Below are 21,535 nucleotides of genomic sequence, written 5' to 3' on the forward strand. Positions count from 1 at the left end.
ACCGGCGACGCATGGCGGAAGCCCCATGCTTTCAGCCCCGGCGAAGTCCTCCAAGCCTTCGGGCCGTGCCTCCACCACACGGGAATACTCTGATACGAGGTCGCCCCCGGTGGAGTGCACCGAGGCAGCGGACATGCCTTCGATGCTGTCCGTGCCCGTTTTCCAGGACCTGCTCCGAGTGATGATCTCGTCGGAGCTGTCCGCTGCGCTGGCCCACCTACAACCGGCCCCGACCTCGACCCCGTGTGTGCCGGAGCAGCCTGAGCCTCGCGTCGAGCCCCCTCGGGGGAAAGCGCGCAAGCTTCGCCGCATCCCATCCTTCTCGGATTCCTCGCCGAGGCGTTCTCCCTCCACGGACCGCCGCGGGGCAAAGCGTCGCGCTAAAACGACAGAAACCTCGAACCGCCGTACCTCTAAGAAGGCCCGGAGTTCTCCCGCACTACTAGGCCGTTCACCTACGCCTCGTACAGGACCGCTGAAGGTGGCTGAGTTATCACTCTCCAACCCTCACATCTTCCTAACTCCCCCTCGGACTGGGGCTCCGATCCGAGGTTCCAGGCTTTCGCCGAGGGAGTCCGGGTCGAGGTCACCGATTCGACATCGATCGGTACCCCACACCCCGGCATCGTCTCCGAGGGGCTTCTCGAGACGACGTATGTCCTCGACCCCGGAACGCTTCCACAGTGCTTCCCCGATCTCGGAGCGCGGGTCGGAGCATGAACCTCGATACTCGAGAGAAGCCTCCCCGTCCTTCTCCGCCCGACGGAGGTCCCATTCACCGTCCCCTCACGGGGGCCCGGGAACGTCCCGTCCCTCCTTCACTCGCTTTATCCAGGACATGGGCCACGCTTTGGACTTATACCTCCAGTCCGACTCAAGATACTCTAAAGAGTACCTGGCGGAGCTGGATATGCCGTCACTGCCCAGAGAGTCCCTTCGCTTACCGCCCAACCCGGTACTCCAACAGGCCTTCTTCAGGAATCTGGAGACGCCCTATATGGTTACGGCTGTCCCCTCCAAAATGGAGTCAAGTACCGTACAGTGCCCTACCCGGGGTTTGAACAACTTCAGCTCTCCCACCAGTCGCTGTTGGTAGAATCTTCCTTGAAAAAGGCTCACCCCTCCCGGGTCTCAGCGGCGGTCCCCCCAGGTCGGGAAGGTCGAACCCTTGACAAGTTCGGCAGGAGACTGTATCAGAATTCTATGATGGCCTCTAGGGTACAAAGCTACACTTTCACCTTCACGTCCTACTTGAAACATCTCATTGGACTGATGGGAGCCTTTGCGACTGACCTATCGGCCTCCCGCCAAGGAGCCTTTGGCTGCTCCTGGAGGTTTTCTCCAACCTACGCCTCCATTTGTTCCACGCGGCCTATGATGGCTTTGAACTTTCCTCCAGAGTGGCAGCCTTCGCTATCGCCACGTGCCGCCTAACTTGGCTACGCCTCGTTGACATGGACCCCAATTTACAGGACCGGTTGGCTAACCTCCCCTGTGTGGGCAAAGAACTTTTTGATGACACTATCGAGGCAGCTACGAAACGCCTTTCGGAACACGAACGCTCGTTTGCCTCCCTCGTCCGGCAAAAGCCTAAACTGCCAGCTTCCAGGCCGTTCAGGGCCCCTCCTCGCCGCTACACTTAAAAATCTACCCCTGCTATATCGCGGCCTCCACCACGACGTCCGAAAGCTCACAATCGGGCTCCGCCCAAGTCCCAGCCGCCTGCGACTGCCAAACCATCCCCGTCCTTTTGACGGGATATGTGGTTGGGGGCTGGCCCCCTCCGCCACAGTACCGGGCCTCCTACCCATCGGGGGTCGCCTCAGAGCCTATTACCCTCGCTGGGAACAAGTCACGTCGGACGCATGGGTCCTTGGTGTGATCTCATCAGGTTACTCTCTCAACTTTCGGGTACTTCCTCCAGACAGCCCTCCAAAGGTGTGCCCTCCCAACCGAAATCAGCTGCCCCTCCTTCTCTCAGAAGCTAGAGACCTGCTTCGCCTACGGGCAGTGGAGGTGGTTCCCCCCGACCAACAGGGGAAAGGGTTCTACTCCCGTTACTTCCTGGTACCGAAGAAGATGGGAGACCTGCGCCCAATTGTAGACTTGAGACGACTCAACAAATTTCTGGTGCGGGAAAAGTTTCAGATGCTTTCCCTACCGATTCTCTATCCCCTGATCGATGAGGGCGATTGGCTCTGCTCCCTCGATCTGAAGGAAGCCTACACACATGTTCCAGTGCACCCCGCTCACCGCAAGTTCCTGCGCTTTCAGGTGCGGGACCTGCACCTACAATACCGAGTCCTCCCTTTCGGCCTGGCATCATCACCTCGGGTCTTCACAAAGTGCCTCGTGGTGATCGCAGCTGCCTTACGCTCTCAGGGTTTCCAGGTATTCCCCTACCTGGACGACTGGCTGATCAAAGCCCCGTCCAGGGAGGGGGTTATCTCAGCGACCCGACAAACTATTATTTACCTTCAGGGTCTGGGGTTCGAGGTAAACTTCCCAAAATCCCAGCTGCGCCCCTCTCAGTCCTTACAGTTCATCGGGGCCGTGCTGGATACGGTTCGCCTCCGCTCCTTCCTCCCCCCTCCTCGTCAAGAGGCGTTAGTAAGTCTGAGTCGAAACATTTTGGGGCTGACTTCGGTATCAACCCGGCAGATGATGACTCTTCTGGGCCACATGGCCTCTACCGTCCACGTCATACCCTTCGCCCGTCTCCACCTGAGGATCCCTCAATGGACCCTGGCCTCTCAATGACGTCAGGACCGGGACCCAATCGACCATCCCGTGACAGTGACTCCTTCCTTGCAACGATCGCTCCGCTGGTGGGCTGACTCTTCAAATCTTTCCAAAGGTTTGCTTTTTCTCGCCCCTCCACGCAGCAAGGTACTCACCACGGACTCGTCGGAGTATGCTTGGGGAGCTCACTTGGATGGCCTATGCACTCAGGGGATGTGGTCAACAGAGAACCGCCACTGCCACATCAACGTGCTGGAACTTCGGGCCATCTATCTCGCCGCTGTGGCTTTTCAACATCTGCTCCACGACCGGGTGGTTCTCGTCCGAACCGACAATCAGGTGGCAATGTACTACGTAAACAAGCAAGGGGGGACGGGGTCTTGGTCCCTCTGTCGGGAAGCCCTACGTCTCTGGAAGTGGGCGATCTCCAACAACATCTTCCTTCGAGCGGTGTACATACAAGGAGAACGGAACTGTCTGGCGGACAGACTCAGCCGCCTCCTCCAGCCACACGAGTGGTCACTGCACTCTCAAACCTTGCGACAGGTGTTCGAAAAGTGGGGGACTCCGCAGATAGATCTGTTCGCCTCCCCCCTCAATCACAAACTCCCTCACTTCTGCTCCCGGATGTACTCCCCGGACCGCCTCGAGGCCGACGCCTTCCTCCTAGATTGGGAGGGAAGGTTTCTGTACGCGTTTCCGCCTTTTCCTCTGATTCTTCGGACGCTGGTCCATCTCAAATCGGTACGAGCCACGCTGATCTTGATCGCCCCTCGGTGGCCACGCCAGCCTTGGTTCTCCCTCCTACTTCAACTCAGTACCAGAGATCCGCTGCCTCTGCCTCTGTTTCCCTCTCTGCTATCGCAGAGCCAGGGTTCGCTGTTGCATCCCAATCTTCAATCTCTTCATCTGAATGCTTGGTTTCTCTCCCCCTGACTTCTCTCCCTGTGTCGCAATCAGTCAAGGAGATTTTGGAAGCCTCAAGGAGGGCCTCGACTAGAACCTGCTATTCCCAAAAGTGGACCAGATTCTCGTCCTGGTGCTCCTCACACAGCCAGGACCTGTTGTCGGTCCCCGTCTCTTTGGTCCTGGAGTATTTGCTTCATCTATCTCACTCCGGCCTGAAGACCAACTCCATCCGAGTACATCTTAGTGCGATTGCTGCCTTTCATCAGCCCCTGGAAGGGAAAGCCCTTTCACTCCATCCCTTAGTTTCTCATTTCATGAAGGGCCTCTTGAATGTCCACCCCCCTCTCAAACCTCCCCCGGTGGTTTGGGACCTTAATGTAGTTCTGGCTCAACTCATGAAACCTCCATTTGAGCCGTTAGACAAATGCCATCTGAAATTTCTCACTTGGAAGGTGATTTTCCTGCTCGCACTTACTTCCGCTCGGCGGGTTAGTGAGCTACAGGCTCTGGTGGCAGACTCGCCTTTCACTGTATTCCATCATGACAAGGTGGTCCTCCGCACTCATCCTAAGTTCTTGCCTAAAATGGTCTCTGATTTTCATCTCAACCAGTCCATTGTTTTGCCAGTGTTTTTTCTCAAGCCCCACTCTCACCCCGGAGAGGTGGCGCTCCACACGCTTGACTGTAAGAGAGCGTTGGCTTTTTACCTCCAACGTACCCAGTCTCATCGGACAGTTCCACAATTGTTTTTGTCCTTCGACCCTAATCGGTTGGGCCGCCCAGTTTCCAAGCGCACCTTGTCCAACTGGTTAGCTGCTTGTATTTCTTTTTGCTACGCTCAGGCTGGTCTCGCGCTGCATGGTCGAGTAACGGGACATAAAGTCCGAGCGATGGTAGCCTCCGTAGCTTTCCTCCGGTCCACACATATTGAGGAAATCTGCAAGGCTGCCACGTGGTCCTCGGTTCATACTTTCACCTCACACTACTGCCTGGATACATTGTCCAGGAGCGATGGCCGGTTTGGCCAATCGGTACTGCGTAATCTGTTCTCTTAAATTGCCAACTTCCCTCCACCCCTTTTCAGTTAGCTTGGAGGTCACCCACATGTGAGAATATCATGCCTGCTTGTCCTGGGATAAAGCACAGTTACTTACCGTAACAGGTGTTATCCAGGGACAGCAGGCATATATTCTCACAACCCGCCCGCCTCCCCAAGGTTAGCTACATTACTGGTTAGGTGAACTGGAGACCACGAGGAGGGGATGCGCCCTCTAGTGGAGCAGGAAGGCACGCATGCGTGGAGCAGCAGAGCAAACTTAAATCTTCAATCAAGTTTGCTTGAAAAAGCTGTCCGCATCCGTAGATGACGTCACCCACATGTGAGAATATATGCCTGCTGTCCCTGGATAACACCTGTTATGGTAAGTAACTGTGCTTTTTCCACATTAGACTTCATCTGCCATTTATCTGCCCAATTCTCCAATCGGCTCAAGTCACTCTGGAATTCCTCACTGTCCTTCTGCGATTTGATGACCCGGCATAGCTTTGTGTCATCTGCAAACTTGATGATCTCACTGGATTATCCATCCTCTAGGTCAGTGTTTTTCAACCTTTTTACACCTATGGACCGGCAGAAATAAAAGAATTATTCTGTGGACCGGCATCGGTCCGTGGACCGGCGGTTGAAGAACACGGGGCTAAGTTGTGGGCCAGACCCCACCCATCTCTACCCAATCTCCACCCCAGACCCTGTCCCCATAATAGTACCTATTGCACCTTGCACGTCCCGTGCCTCATCTGGAAGCCTTCCCTCTGACGTTGCAACGTCAGAGAGAAGGCTTCCAGTTCAGGCGCAGGATGCCGGTAGGAGCCACTGCCCGTGGCTTTGTGCACTGAATCAGTTAGAAAGAGGGAGCTGGCTCGAAGATAACGCCACATCGATCACACCGTGGACCGGCGATTGAAGAACACTGTTTTAGGCCTGATGCACATGGTGGCCCTGTGGACCGGCAGGAAATTTCTGTGGACCGGCACTGGTCCATGGATCGGTGGTTGAAGAACACTGCTCTAGGTCATTGATGAAGATATTAAATAAGATGGGCCCAAGTACTGAGCCCTGGGGCACACCACTAGTCACATTTTCCCAGTCCGAGAACTTCCCATTTATGCCCACTCTCTGCCTTCTGTTCTCCAGCCATTTGCCTATCTATCTTAGTATATCTCCTTCTATTCCATGGCCCTGCAGTTTTCTGAGGAGTCTTGCATGTGGAACTTTGTCGAACGCTTTCTAAAAATCCAAGTATATAATATCCACCGGTTCTCCATTATCAATTTGTCTGTTCACTGTCTCAAAAAATTGAAGTAGGTTCGTCAAGCATGACTTCCCTTTCCTGAATCCATGTTGGCTGGCTTTCATCAGGTCATGTGTGTCTAGGTACTGGGTTATGCTATCCTTGATCAGCGCCTCAACCATCTTCCCAGGGACCGACATGAGACTCACAGGTCTATAGTTGTCCGGTACTCCTCTTGATCCTTTTTTGAATATCGGCGCGACATTCGCTATCTTCCAGTCGTCTGGTATCTACCCTGTTTTGATTGATAGGTTGGCAAGTTTTTGGAATAGTTCTCCGATTTCCACTTTTAGCTCTTTCAAGCTCTTGGATGAATTCCATCCAGTCCAGGGGATTTGTCGCTTTTGAGTTTGTCGATCTGGCGGTAGATCTGGTTCAAGTCCACGTCTACTGTGGTAAGGCTGTCCTCTGTTACTCCTTTGAACACTTTCACTGCTTCTGGAATTGTTGCAGTGTACCTGAAGAAGGGCTTGAAGTTTTTGGCCTCCTGCGCTATTTTCTCCTCATAGTCCTTTTTGGCATCCCTCACTGCTCTGTAACACTTCTTCTGATCGCCCTTGTGTTTGTTCCAAGTTTCGATTGTTTTCGTGCGTTTCCATGCTTTGAAGGAGTCCTTCTTTTCTTTTATGGCTTCCTTCACCTCTTTAGAAAGCCACGCCGGCTCTCTTTTGCCTTTGGTTTTCTTTGCTTTGGATATCCGCGGAATGTAGAGGATTTGTACTTCCGTGATAGTATTTTTCAGAAGAGACCATGCCTGTTCTACCGTTTTGACTTTGCCCATTTTTTTCTTGATCCGTTGTTTCACCATGGCTCTCATGCTATCCCCTTTTGAAGTTTAAAGTTGTAGTTGAGGTTTTGGTAATTCTCCCCTTCCCGACATCGAGTTTGAAGTTGATCATGTTGTGATCGCTCGTCCCCAGCGGGACCATGACTTCTACTTCCTTTGCTGGCCCCGTAATTCCGTTTAAGACCAAGTCCAAGGTGACGTTTCCTCTTGTCGGCTCTCCCACCAATTGTTCCAGGAAGCAGTCCCCTAGCACTTCCAGGAACATTGCCTCCTTGCCACAATTTGAATTTCACAGGTTCCAGTCTATTCCTGGAAAATTGAAATCCCCCAAGATTATGACATTACCTGTCTTACATTCGTGTTTAATTTCCTCTATCATTTCCACTTGTCCTGGCGGTCGATAGTAAAAGCCAATCTATGTGTCAGCACCGTTGTGTCTGGGAATCTTTATCCAGAGGGATTCCAGCTTCTCTTTCTTTTCTGTCATAGTCTCTCTCACAGATTCTATTTCTTCACGAACATATAGGGCAATACCTCCACCTTTCTGCCCCACTCTATCTCTTCTGTACAGTTTGTATCCCTGAAGTACTGTATCCCATACTATATGATCTAAAATACTGATTGTCAGTAGTCTAAATTACAATAAGATTGGACCGGACTCCAAATTTTAAGGAATGATCTAGTGCAGGAGGAGACAATTCCGGTCCTCGAGAGCCATAGGCAGGTCAGGTTTTCAGGATATCCACAATGAATATGTATGAGATGGATTTGCATGCACTGCCTCCTTGAGATGCAAATCTCTCTCATGCATATTTATTGTGGAGATCCTGAAAACCAGACCTGCCTTTGGCTCTCGAGGACCAGAATTGCTTACCCCTGATCTAGTGGAATGATGTTTTTCTGCTATTACACTTTCAGTAATATAAACTGTATTCCACCATACTATAAATTCTACCTTAGACATATTCTTCCAGCAGTGCAAGATGTTTTGGATAGCCAGAAACAGTAGAATATTAAACAAGCGAGTGTTGGGCTCCATTAAGGATTTTGAGACCTTGTTGTCCAGCAAAATAATTTTGAAATTTAACGGTTCATGGATCTTCAGTATGGAGGAAATGGTGCTCCAAACTCTCTGCCAGTATATTGTAAGCAGAGAGCATTGTTAAATCATGTGGGGTAGTGTACCCACTGATTTCTCACAGAACCAACATAGATTAGAGGCTTTATGTGAAAATTTAGCAATCTTCCCCGGTGTCTAGTGAGCCCGATGCAAGAAAAACTATATTGACTGAAGGATTGAAGGCTTTCCTTTTTAATGGTTGAGAAAATATGTATCGGATATGTTTACCTTTTCTTTAACTAGCAAAACAAAAACAGCTGGCTTACAACCACTGAAGAAACAATGATAGAAAAATATTATTGGTTAGGGGGGCAATCATTAACCACAATTACAAAAAAACTCAACGAACACCAAACCAACACAAGGTTGCTACAGCAGTTCTCTTATGGAGTTCAGCCCCACTAACCAGTAATATTTTTCTATCATTATTACCGGTATTTCAGTGGTTTTAAGCCTGCTGTTTTTGTTTTGCTAGTGAACTGCTTCATTGAAGCTGGTCCCTGATATTTTAGTTGCCCTTTTTCTTTAAAACATCTGTATCCTGTTTGTCACTCAAAGATCCTCTCCTTTTTATGTTTACTGATTTTCCTTGAATAGAACTGATTAATTACCTCATCTGTAGTTTCAGAGCTACAAATGTAATCATTTGTACTACCAGATTTGGGGAGATTTTGAAGCAGTTAGATGCCTCTGCTAGTCTCCCACATTCTTTAGATATCATTATGTGACTCTAAAACAAAAAAAATACAACACACAAAAAAGGGAATCCAAATACACAGCAAAAAACAATAACACCCACAAAGAAGTGTAACGCCTGCAGAACTAGGACAAATACGTCTTTATTTCAAATGAAAGACCCGACACGGCCAGTGTTTCAGCTCTTGGCCTGGCTCAGGGGTCTTTTTAATTATCGTGCAATTTTCTTTTACAGAATCGCTCATCCCAATTGCATGATAATTAAAAAGACCCAAGAGCTGAAACACTGGCCATGTCGGGTCTTTCATTTGAAATAAAGAAGTATTTGTCCCAGTTCTGCAGGCATTTACACTTTTTTGTGGGTCTAAAACAACAAGACCATCTTCATTGACCACTTGTAGACTGTATTTTGTTTTCCAGAATCAACTTTAATCAAATGATTCCCAGATACCAGACTTGGAACTCCTTTCAAAACCTAATTCTTAGATCCCAAACCCCTCTTCTGCTACATCCCTTCCGGATTCTATATGCTAGGTGTTCAATCCCTTCCCACAATCCAGGAGTTGCAGAGGATCAAACACTTTTTCTGAGCATGTGCTCCTCCTATCTTAGAAAGTGAGTTAGAGCCCCCCTACAGTTTCAATTTCTTCAAGCAATCTCTGCAGAAGTCTTTTGAATTGCTCTTCTTTTTTGCTTAAAGTTCATCTTTTTTGATGGAGAAAAGGATGCAGTCCCACGAGTCCGGACTGCTGCTTCATGGAGAAACTTTGCTGGATCTGTGGAGCCAGCCTGCCATGTGCCACCATTCTTTGACTCGGGGTCCATTCCCCTTAGAATTTGCTTGTCTACTGACCTTGTCAGGGGTTTAAACGCAGGCTGTATGCATCCTGAGCGAAAATACCCCAGGTTTCATGGCGCAGGCTGCATTTCTCGCCCCCGGTCGCATGGAGAGGATCCATGGGTGCAGAGGTTACAGTCGGTATCCAGCCAACTGGCAGTCCGAAGATCTTCCCGTCTGGTCAATTTTGAGCATAAAATTATTTTCTTCATTCAGCTGCTGTGTGAAAATGCTGACAGGCAAGGCAATTCAGTGACTGAGTAAACCTCCATTATTTCCTATGGGAACTTCAGGGGTGGTTTGTAAAACATGTTTAAACTCAGTTTTCACAGTTTTGAAGGGTAGGATTCAGGTCCCCCACCTCCCCAGACCTCAAATCACTACTGTATTTTTTATTTTTAGTATTTTGTTTATTTTTGCCATTTTTGGTGCGAATTTGCTGACTGTGGCAAATTTTTATCAATCCTTTTTTTTTTTTTTTTAAATCAAAGTTTTCTTTCTGCCTCAAAACCCCCCTCGATTTGATTAAATATCATTTTGGGATGGACTCCCCAGTCCCTAATCTGTCAAATGTGTGCCTTGATGGTGCCTGATCTGCGAGTGTATACTGCGTGCCACAGTACGCTGGGGGAGAGGACGGGAGCTTCAGGCTTCACCTCTTTCAGGTCCTACAGGGCTGGGGAGCCGGCCTCGGTCTGTGATTTCGGGGAAATATCTCACCCAGAGGCCGTTCTGGAGTCTGGGGACTCTTTTGGCGCAGTGTAAATGCCTCAGCAGGGCCCTGCAGGGCACATGGTGTGAATTATCACCAAACTTTTTTTCGGCTCCTCTGGAAGGTGTATTCTTTGAACCCAGCTCATTGGACGCAGCCGGCGGACATGTCAGTTTCTTCTAAACCAGTTTTGCCAGTGGCAGAGGTCCCTTTTTAGGCACCCTCTCGTCCGGCTATGGCTGAGCTTGATTGCATTGTGCCATACAGATATGATATGCTGTTTTTGTCTCCTGACACTGCTTTTATTTTGGATCCAGCTGATACCTTTGCTGGGACTGGTCAACACGGTTGACCTGAGAGTTTGGATTTGGATGAAGACCCCTCTATCAGCAGGCCTTTTCAGCATGGCTTTGTCTACCATTTTATTGCTGGGGGTCTGCAAGAGAAAAAAAAACCCAACTTTTTTTTCATCCCATCCAGGTTACAGGAAAATAGGATGCCCAGGCTGCTTTTTCCAGCTCTCTCAAGATATATCTAAACTTTCTCCGCTGGCTCCTGCTTTCAGCAGTTTTGAGCATCCTAAGGTGGATTCCACTATGGTGCAGGATACCCGGCACATGGACCACCCTAGTGTTGGAGGAATAGTGTTTAAGGACTCCCAGGATTGCACAGTGGTGGTTTTATTTATTTATTTTTTTAAACCCACGTTTTTGAAGTGGCTTCTTCAGGTTTCCAGGCTGCGGCATCCTCCTTTGTGGTGCATGCCTGTCATGCAAGATTGTGCAGGGTGCCCTCTGCGGAAATGGAGGTCTGTCCCTAGCTAGTGCTAGATGATGTGAATTACGTGCCGGAAGCCCTTTCTGATCTCATTCGAATTATTACCGCTTATGCAGTGTTTGCGTGCCAGCCTCTTTGGTTCTGTCCTTGGGCTGGCGATGCTGCCTCCAAGGCAGACTTCCTTTCAAAGGTCAGCTTCTTTTTGGAGCAAGATTTTTGGGGAGGGGACAGTAGTAATTTTCGCCCCTCACACTGTTTTTGTCAGAGATCCTTGGGCTTTTCCTTCCAGAAATATTCCTAGGGATATAGTCCCTATGACAATTCTTCCATTCCTGCCATCCGGATCTCGGGCAACTACTGCTCCAAAAACAGCCCTACAGAGGGCCTCCTTGCTCAGTTTTACTAGAAGTGGATTTGCTTGTCCTTGGATAAATGGGTGCTGGACAGCATTTGGTGAGGAGCACAAGATTGATTTGTTTTGCCTGCCTCTGGCTTTTTTTTGGTAGGTCAGCCAGACAAGGAGTCAAGGTTCTGCATTACTTTGCAACATCTTTCAGACATCCGAGCACTAGAACCCATTACTGAACACAAATCGGTCTTTGGCAGATGCTCTTTATACATCATCATGCCAAAGTACGGCTCAGAAGCCTGGAGGCCTGTTCTGGATCTCAAGTTGGTCACGCGCTTCCTTTGGATTCCTTATTTCTCAATGGAAACTGTGCTGCTGTCTTTTCTGGAGAGTTCTAGCGTTGTTGGATATTCTAATATTTCCAGAGTCCATGATGTTCTGCAACAGCTTTTCCAGTCCACGGCTCTTCACTTTGGGCTTGCAACAGCTCCCCACACTTTCATCAAAGTGATGGTTCTTGTAACAGTTTTTCTTCGCAGGCAGGGTGTCCAGGTCCATCCTTTCTTGGACGACTAGTTGATCTGGGTTCCATCTTGACACAAGTGCGCTCATACGGTGGAGACGGTGCTCTCTCTGCTACAGAGCTTGGTGTTGGATTGTCAACTTCAAACAGAGCCACTTGATGCCATCTCAGACCTTTGAGTAACTGGGCCTTCTCTTCAACACCAAGGAGAGAATGGAAAACATGAAAAAGGATCTGAAAAAGTTAGAGGCATGGTGTAATATCTGGCAACTAAAATTCAATGCAAAGAAATGCAGAGTAATGCATTTGGGGATTAGTAATCAGAAGGAGCCATATGTGCTGGGAGGTGAGAGGCTGATATGCACGGATGGGGAGAGGGACCTTAGGGTGATAGTGTCCAAAGATTTAAAGGCAAAGAAACAGTGTGACAAGGCGGTGGCTGTTGCCAGAAGGATGCTAGGTTGTATAAAGAGAGGTGTGACCAGTAGAAGAAAGAAGATGTTGATGCTCCTTTACAGGGCATTGGTGTATTGGAGACCGTATCTGGCAAAGGACATAAGAAGGCTTGAAGCGGTCCAGAGGAGGATGACTAAAATGGTAGGAGGTTTGTGCCAAAAGATGTATGAGGAGAGACTGGAAGCCCTGAATATGTATACCCTAGAGAAAATGAGGGACACGGAAGATATGATTGACATTCAAATACTTGAAAGGTATTAATGTAGAACAAAATCTTTTCCCGAGAAAGGAAAATGGTAAAACCAGAGGACATGATTTGAAGTTGAGTGGTGGTAGACTCAAGAGTAATGTAAGAAAATTCTTCTTTATGGAGAGGGTAGTTGATGCCTGGCATGTGCTCATGAGGGAGGTGGTGGAGAGGAAGAGAGTGACAGATTTCACAAAGCATGGGATGAACACAGAGGATCTCGAATCAGAAAATAATGGTATATATTGAAGAACTAAGGCCAGTACTGGGCAGAATTGCAAGATCTGTGTCCATATATGGCTGTTTGGATGATGCTGGGCTGGGGAAGGCTTTGACAGCTGAGATGGTGTAGATGGGCTAGAATGAGCTTTGATGGAGAATTCAATAGATGGAACCTAAGCACAGTACCAAGCAGAGCTTTGGGTCCTGGACCCGAGAGAATGGTCCCTCTTGCAGAAAGCATTTTCATATGATCGTACAGCGCTGGGGTTGGCCCCAGATGGACTTGATGGTGTCAGTAGATAACTTGAGGGTCAGGTGCTTCTTCAGTCATCGAACAGAGCATGGAAACTTAGGTCTGGACACCTTCATTCATCCCTGGCTACCTCATGAGTTCCTTTATGTCCCCTCCGTGGCCTCCGGTTGGGTCATCCACCGGATAGCGATGTATCCCAGCTTTATGATTCGAGTTGCTCCGGACTGGCCTAGTTGTCTATGGTTTGTAAATCTCGCCAGTCTTCAGCGGAACAGGAAGCTCAACCCCCTCTCCTTGGCAACCTTCTTGGTTACGGTCTGGTACCCATGGAGAATCTACAGCACTTTGGTATTCCAGTATGGCTCTTGAACTCTCCGCTTTGCTGAAGTGCGGTTCTTCAGATTTAGTCCTCTTGACGCTTTTGCAGTCGCTGAAACCCTCTACTATGGCTTCTTATGTCGAAGACTTTCCATTAGTGGTGTGCTAAGCACTATTAAATCCATTAAATAGGGAGCCTGAGAGGGCTCACATTTCGGTAGCCCTGGCTTTTCTTCCGGTGGGCCTAGAGAAGGGTTTAACAGTGGCTTCTCTTAAAGTTTAGGTTGCAAGCCTTTCATGCTACAGAGCATACAGAAGCTCTAATTCGCTTACTGCTCTTCCAGATGTGACCAAATTTATGAGAGGGGCACTTTGTGGCCTTCCTTTCCCTTCATGGAATCTTACCATACTCCGATAAACTTTTAAATGAATACTTCTGCTCAGTCTTCACCTGCGAGGCGCCGGGATCCGGCCCTCAGCTGCAGACAAGGGATAGTTCGGTAGACCCGTTTCATAATTTCAAGTTTACTCCCAGCAGTGTCTACTGTGAGCTATCAAAACTCAAGGTTAACAAAGCGATGGGGCCAGACAACCTACACCCCAGGGTACTCAGGGAGTTAAGTGACGTCTTGGCAGAACCGCTATCCGCGCTCTTCAATCTCTCCCTTAGTACAGGAAGAGTCCCGTTGGACTGGAAAACGGCTAACGTCATTCCACTCCACAAAAAAGGATGCAAGACGGAGGCTGCGAACTACAGACCGGTAAACCCCACATCAATAGTGAGCAAACTAATGGAAACTCTAATCAAACGCCAATTGGATACGATCCTGAATGAGGAGAATCTACGAGATCCCCGTCAACATGGATTTACAAAGGGGAGGTCCTGCCAATCCAACCTGATCAGCTTCTTTGACTGGGTGACGGGGAAGCTAGATATTGGAGAGTCCCTGGACATCGTGTACTTGGACTTCAGCAAAGCATTCGATAGCGTACCACACCGCAGGTTGTTGAGCAAGATGAGTTCTATGGGATTGGGTGACACATTGACTGCATGGGTTAGGGACTGGCTTGGAGGTAGACTTCAGAGGGTGGTGGTAAATGGCACCCCCTCCGAAACGACGGAGGTGATCAGCGGAGTGCCACAAGGTTCGGTCTTGGGCCCAATCCTTTTCAACATCTTCATAAGGGACTTGGCAGAGGGGCTTCAAGGTAAAATTCCGTTATTCGCCAATGACGCAAAACTATGCAATTTAGTAGACAAGAGCACAACAGACAAAGACACAGTGCCTGACAAAAACTCAATGCCCGACAGTATGACGCATGACCTACTGGAGCATTGGTCCAGGACCTGGCAACTAAGTTTCAATGCCAAAAAATGCAAGGTCATGCACCTTGGCAGCAAAAATCCATGCAAGACTTACACCCTTAATGGTGAGACCCTAGCGAGGACTGAAGCAGAACATGACTTAGGAGTGATCATCAGTGAAGACATGAAGACTGCCAATCAAGTGGAGAAAGCTTCATCTAAGGCTAGACAAATCATAGGTTGTATCTGTAGGAGTTTCGTCAGCCGTAAGCCCGAAGTCATAATGCCATTGTATAGATCCAGGTGAGACCCCATCTGGAATACTGTGTACAATTCTGGAGACCACATTACCGCAAAGATGTGCTGAGACTTGAGTCAGTTCAGCGAATGGCCACCCGGATGGTCTCAGGACTCAGAGATCTCCCGTATGAGGAACGGCTGGATAAATTGTAGCTATACTCACTCGAGGAACGCAGAGAGAGGGGAGACATGATTGAGACGTTCAAATATGTCACGGGCCATATCGAGGTGGAAGAAGATATCTTTTTCAAGGGTCCCACGGCAACAAGAGGACATCCGTGGAAACTCAGGGGCGGGAAATTGCATGGTGACACCAGGAAATATTTCTTCACCGAAAGGGTGGTTGATCGCTGGAATAGTCTTCCACTACAGGTAATTGAGGCCAACAGCATGCCTGATTTTAAGACAAAATGGGATCGTCACGTGGGATCTCTTCACAGAGGAAGGTAGGGGAGGGTCATCGGTGTGGGCAGACTGGATGGGCCGTGGCCCTTTTCTGCCGGCAGTTTCTATGTTTGGGGAAGCCCTATTCAAGCCACTGAAGAATGCTACTCTTCTGGATCTGATAATCAAGACTGTCTTTCTGGTTACCATCGTCTTGATACAGCATATTTGGAACTTCTGGCTCTTTCCTGCAGGGAACCCTTTCTCCATATTACGGACACAGGCGGCATTCTCTAGTCTGTACTTTCCTTTCTACCGAAGGTGATTTCCGCCTTCCGTGTCAACCAGGAGGTTCATTTGCCTGCGTTTCATTCCACAGGATTGAAGCACAAGGATCAGATCTTGCATAAGTTGGATGTCAGGAGAGTTTTGCTCCACTATTTGGAAAGGACTAATGATTTCCAGATGCCTAATCACCTCTTTGTCCTGATTGCTGCGCCTCACCGTGGTTGGCTGGCATCCAAGTCCTCAAACACTCGATGGATTCACCTGGCCTTTTCTGTGACTTTCATCGCACACAGAAAGCAGCCGCTGGTTTCTCTTAAGGCTCATTCAACTAGAAGTCTTGTTGTGTTTTGGGCAGAGTCTTGTGCGATTCATCCAGATGAACTTTGCAAGGCAGCTACTTGGTCCTCTCTTCATACCTTTACCCAGTTGTACCGAGTGGATGTTGTGGCTCGCTCTGATGCCATTTTTGCGACCTCAGTGTTGAGGGCAGGCTCTTCTGTCCCTAAGTATTTATTTATTATTTATTTAGATTTTTATCCCGTCCTCTCAGTAGCTTAGAACGGTCTACAAGCAAACATTCACAATGGAGTACAATTGGACAATACAAAGACTATACAGTAGTTTAAATACAAGGACTATTCAGTAATTTAAGTACAGGTTAAGAATGGACTGTACAGCAATTTAAGTAGAAGTTTTGAATGGAAAAGAGAGGTTAGAGGGGAGGGGGGTTTAAGGGGGTGAAGCGTAGACTGTGGTTGAATTTTAGTTGAAGAGGAGGGTCTTTACTGCTTTCCAGAAGGTCATCAATGCAGTCTGATTTGTGGGGGCAGTTGGTTCCAGAGTTGGTGGATGAAGTGGCTGTAGGAGCGTTTGCGGGCGGTTTCTGACAAGAGGGACCTTCCTGGGGGGGTGCATAGGCGTTTCTCCATTTCTGAGCGGAGGGGGCGGGTGGGGGTGTACAGGGTTAGCTTGGATTTTATGTAGGTAGGGGTGGGGGTGTAAATTCTTTTATGCGCTATTACTAGGGCCTTAAATACACAGCATTGGTTAATTGGAAGCCAGTGTTCAGCGTGGAGGCTGTGTAGGAGGCGGATTGCTGCATTTTGTACCCGCTGGAGGCGCTTGAGGTCTTTTTTGGCTAATCCATTAAATAGGGAGTTGCAGTAATACATCCTGGAGAGGACATAGGCATAGAGGAGTTGGGCTAGGTTGGATGTGGAAATGTAGGATTTGATCCTACTCAGTTGGCGGAGGTAGAGACTACTTGAGATATGTGGGTGGACAGGGACAGGTGGCCGTCTAATGTTACTCCTAGGCTGCATACTTGATCTGCTGCAGTTAGTAAGATGGAGTCCTAAGATAGTGTTGGACGTGTGTATTTGGTACTCTTTTTCCTGATCCATAAAAGTTCGGTCTTGGAGGCGTTCAGCTGTAGTTTGTTGTTTGTCATCCAAGTTTTCATGTCAGAGAGGCAGTGTTGGAGGTTAGTGATTTGGGATGATCGGTTTTCGCCTAGTAGGAGGAGTAGCTGGATGTCATTGGCGTAGGCATGGATTTTAACATTGTACTTCTGGGCTATATCAATGACAGGTCTGATGTAGAGGTTAAATAGGAGGGGGGATAGAAGGGCGCCTTGGGGAATGCCGTATTTGATAGGCTTGGGGTTAGATTTGTGCGTCCCTAGTAGGACTGTTTAGGTTCTTTGGTGAAGGAAGGAGGTGAACCACTGGACCAAGGTCATAGAGTCTAGAAATGAGGAGGTGGTGGTCAACAGTGTCAAAGGCAGCGCTGAGGTCAAATAGGACTAGTAGGGTGTCGCTGCCTTTGTCGAGTATCGACCAGCTGTCATCGATGATATCCAGGAGTACTGACTCTGTGCTGGGGCCTTTTCGGAAGGCGGATTGAGCAGGGGACAGGGCAGCTTGTTCTTCAATGAAAGAGTGTAATCGGCGGAGCACTATTCGTTCTAGGAGTTTGAAGACTAATGGGAGGTTGGAGACTGGGCAGTAGTTGCCAGGTTCGTTAGGGTTGAGGGTGGGTTTTTTGAGAGTGGGTTTCATATTAGCCGACTTCCAGCTGAGAGGTACTGTCCCTGTGGAGAGGGAGGAGTTAATGATTCTGCCATGGCGTCTTCTGTGGACAGTAGGAGGCTGGATGGACAGGGGTCAAGGATGGTGCTGGAGGGCTTGAGTTCTCTCAGGATTTCAAGAACCTCAGCATGGGTGGCCATATGGAGTTGGGGGAGAGTGGTAGAGGATGGGGTACTTGGGTTAAGCTGGGGGTGTACTGGAGTGGGGTTGGTGTTGGTGTCAAGATTATTGCAGATGGTTTGTACTTTGGACTGGAAGAAGTCCGAGAGAGTCTCACTATCAAGTTCTGTTGGGTTGTTGTGGCTTTTTCCTTGGGCGTTGGTGAAAAGTTGGTTTGTGAGGGCGAACAGTTGTTTGGATCTGGCTGGGGCTATCTGTAGAATGCGAGAGTAGTAGGCTTTCTTCGCTTCTAGGATGGCAGCTTTGTAGGTGACAGATGTGTTTTCCCAGTGGGCTTTGGTTTCTGAATTTGGGTGTTTGATCCAGTTTCTTTCTGCTTTCCTCAGTGATCTTTTTATGGATCGGAGGTCGCTGGTGTACCAGGGAGCAAGTGTTTTGTTGGTGGTTATTCGTGTTATTTTTGTCTGAGTGAGGCTGTTATAGAGGGATTGGATATTGGAGTGCCATGTGGAGGCTGCTAGGTCAATGGAGTGAGGAATTTGGGTGCAGGTTTTGTTTAGATTGCAAATGCCTGCAGCCATAACTGAAGGGTTGACTGAATTAGGGAGTTGGTGGCAGGTGGGTGGGATAGGGTCTTTTCGCGGAGCTGGGGTAGTTTCGAATGGGAGTTGGAATTCAATGAAGTGGTGGTCTGACCATGGGACAGGTGTAGTGGTGTAGATTATTTGTTGAGGCTCTGCAGTCGGATCTCTAAGGGTAAAGATTAAGTCTAGGATGTTGCCTGCTGAGTGAGTAGGGATGATTACAGCTTGGTGAAATCCCAGGTCGGTGAAGGAGGAGAGGAAGCTGTCACTTTGTCCTGAGGTATTGGGGTAGTCTGGGAAGTTGAATTCTCCCAGGATGGTCACATGTTTGTAAGAGATGGATCGTTCGGTGATGAATTCGAGGAGGGACTCTAGAGTTTCTGCTGGGGAGTTCGCTATAAAGTAGTATGAGGGTGATTTTGTGTTTGTGGCCTATGGTGAAAGCAAGAGCTTCTAGGGTGGGAACGTTGATAGAGCTTATCAGTTTTGGTGTGGTGGAGTCACTCCACCTCCTTTCACAGAGGTACGTGAGCAGGTTAAGTCCTGGTAGCCTGGAGGACACAATTCGCCTAGTGCTATCCCATCGTTGTCTTGGAGCCAGGTTTCAGTGATCATGAGGGCGTCCCAAATGTTGTCACAGATGATTGGGGGAAGAGGAAGGTCTTGTTGTTAACTGATCTTGCATTGATGAGTGCAAATTTGAGAGTATTGCTAGTGGGGAGGGTAGGATGGGGATGAGGTTGGCAGGGTTTCTGGTATGGTTGTTTTTGTGTTGGGAGGCGAGCTCACCATGTCTGCCTTGGCCTGTAATGATGGGGATGGTGAAGTATAGTGTTGTAAGGAGGGTTGGGGATGTGGTGGGAGGGGGGGAAGGGGGTGGCCTGGAAAGTTGAAGACATGATATGAGTGGAGGAGGTTTGTGAGGGTAGAGATGGTGCTGTTCTTTGGGAGGAAGAGTCTTAGTTGGCTTTTTGGTTCACACTAGTAGCCCTTCGGCCGTGCTGATGGTGAAGAGGCTTATCTAGCAGTGGGGTAGTCTTGTGGAGGAGTCTTTGAAAGGTAGCGCCACAAGGTCACTTGTGGGCGGAGTTGGTCTCCCACGCCTGTCCTGCTGAAAGGAGCTGTTTTTGTTTTTGTTTTTTTAGTTCAAAGGTGGGGTGGCTCAGCAAGGGCTGTTGGGGGTGGAGTTGGTCTCCCAAACCTGGCCAACTCTTTCCCTTGCGGCTGGAGCCAATTGAAGAGTTGGGGTAGCGCCCGATAGCAGAGGAGCTACCCTGCTGAAAAATGAGGAGAGCAGAACACACACAGCTGCAGAAGGAAAAGTAGCTGCTTTGGTACGTCACCTAGAATATGGAATCCGGAAGAGACATAACAGAATGGAAGATTTTTTACCTTCGATAATCTTCTCTCTGTTAGTCCCTGTAGGATTTCATTCAATCTGCCCTCTCTGTGTATGCTCAGTTGTTTTTGAATAGCCACCTGCTTCTTCCTGCCTCAGTTATTCTCCTTGTAGGCTTGAAGACTTTCCAGCCAGTTGATTGATCCTGTGGGGAGTTTTCCTCTTCTATGAGTATGCTTAATTGAAGGATGTCTCATGTGGGTGCTCATTGCACACAACAGGTTAGTTCTACATTGTTCCTCAATGTTTTTTCTGTATTGCATTTTGCCTGTTTGTTACTTGTTTTTATATTTTGAAGAGCTGCTCTCAACAGAAATTGTTTGTTGCGAGGGAGGTTCCTCCGTGTCCCCTTATTTGTCCTGGATTGGTTATGGTATGGTTGCTTGGCTTTGGGACTGAACTGTAGGGGGCTGTAACTCACTTTCTAAAGTAGGAGGAGCACATGCTCAGAAAAGTGTTTGGATTTCAGCAACTCCCGGATTACGGGAAGGGATTAAGCACATAGCGTATGGAATCCTTCAGGGACTAACCGAAAGAAGATTATCAAAGGTAAAAACCTAATCTTCTACTCCCCTACTTGTAACAGATTGTCACTGTGATGACTGAGACAGTAGACTGGGAGCAAGATACAAAATAGAGACGAGTCCTGTAGTTGAGAATAGAGGTATGTGGTGGTATAGCTATAGAGAGACTAGTTCTAAACAAGCTGAAAGCTTTAGATAGGGCTTCACAAACTCAGGATTTGTGACAGAAATAAGTGTTCATAAAGATGTCATTGGCCCAGTTTGTAAGGCAGAAGAGGACACCAGCAGTGAGGTGCCTTAGGCTTCATTGCCTTTCTCTGCAGCTAGGTGTAATGTGTCATGCTTTGAACCATGCAACACTAGCGTCCTGCATGGTTCAAAGCACAAAAGTAGCCCTGGACCACAGAGGAGGAGGCTGTCCCTCCGAAGGTGCTGCACTGTTAACTGTTGACATCTTTCTAAAAAGGAAGATAGGAGCCTGAAGGAAGATGGATAAGATGGGTTGAAAGGATATGTGTGAGCCAAGCTAGCAGGCAAATAAATTGATGGAGTAGAGCAAGGAGTGAGTTTTTGACATACCAGTAAGCTACGGTACTTGAATCTTGCCTTGATGAACAACATTAATCTCGTATCTCAAAACTGGAAAAAAAAATGGACTGAGTTTTAGAAGAGTGCTCTTCAGTTGTTCATGCATATTTTGTACCTGTGGGTATGTTCAGAGTGAAAATGCATATTTTCCCTTCTGAAAATTCAGTTTGAAAATTTTCCCATGGAAATTTTAAAAAGAATCTTTCTTTTTTTTTTAAGGCCATTTTAGCTGAAAACAAAGAAACTCTTCCTATTTCTATAAAACCCCAGGCATATCACAAGAATAAAGTTTTCAGGTATGTATTTACAAACTTAAATACAGCACAGTATAGTTCTAAGAAATTTCACAAATATAAACAGATCTGCATTTTTCAGCCTACTGTATGATGTATCAGTAAGCAAATGAGTTTTAAGTGATGACAAAAAGCAGAAAGTTGAAATACATCTTTAATGCCGGACTTAAGCAGTTAATGTAAATTCTAGTGCAATGTGTCTAGTGGTCCTGAACGCTAGGGTTGTGAATCTTAATTTGGAAATTGCTTGCAGAAAACTATCGATTATCTTTTCAACTCCACCTCCTTCACAGGGAGCTGCTCCTGCCCCCTCGTGTTTTCTGCAAGCAAGTTGCTTAGAAGTGTTTCTGCTCTGCTAT

General features: G+C 48.1%; 1 protein-coding gene across 3 annotated transcripts in view; it reads left to right on the top strand.

Annotated features, from left to right (window-relative positions):
- TTLL12 (tubulin tyrosine ligase like 12) overlaps window positions 1–21,535 on the top strand; it is a 212,588-nt gene that overhangs the window by 89,383 nt on the left and 101,670 nt on the right. For all 3 annotated transcript variants that reach the window (XM_033951183.1, XM_033951184.1, XM_033951185.1), the window contains exon 6: window positions 21,103–21,179. In XM_033951183.1, coding sequence (XP_033807074.1) covers window positions 21,103–21,179 — 77 coding nt within the window. The remainder of the gene's footprint in view (window positions 1–21,102; window positions 21,180–21,535) is intronic.

Source organism: Geotrypetes seraphini, chromosome 7 (assembly GCF_902459505.1).
Source record: "Geotrypetes seraphini chromosome 7, aGeoSer1.1, whole genome shotgun sequence".
NCBI lineage: Eukaryota > Metazoa > Chordata > Amphibia > Gymnophiona > Dermophiidae > Geotrypetes > Geotrypetes seraphini.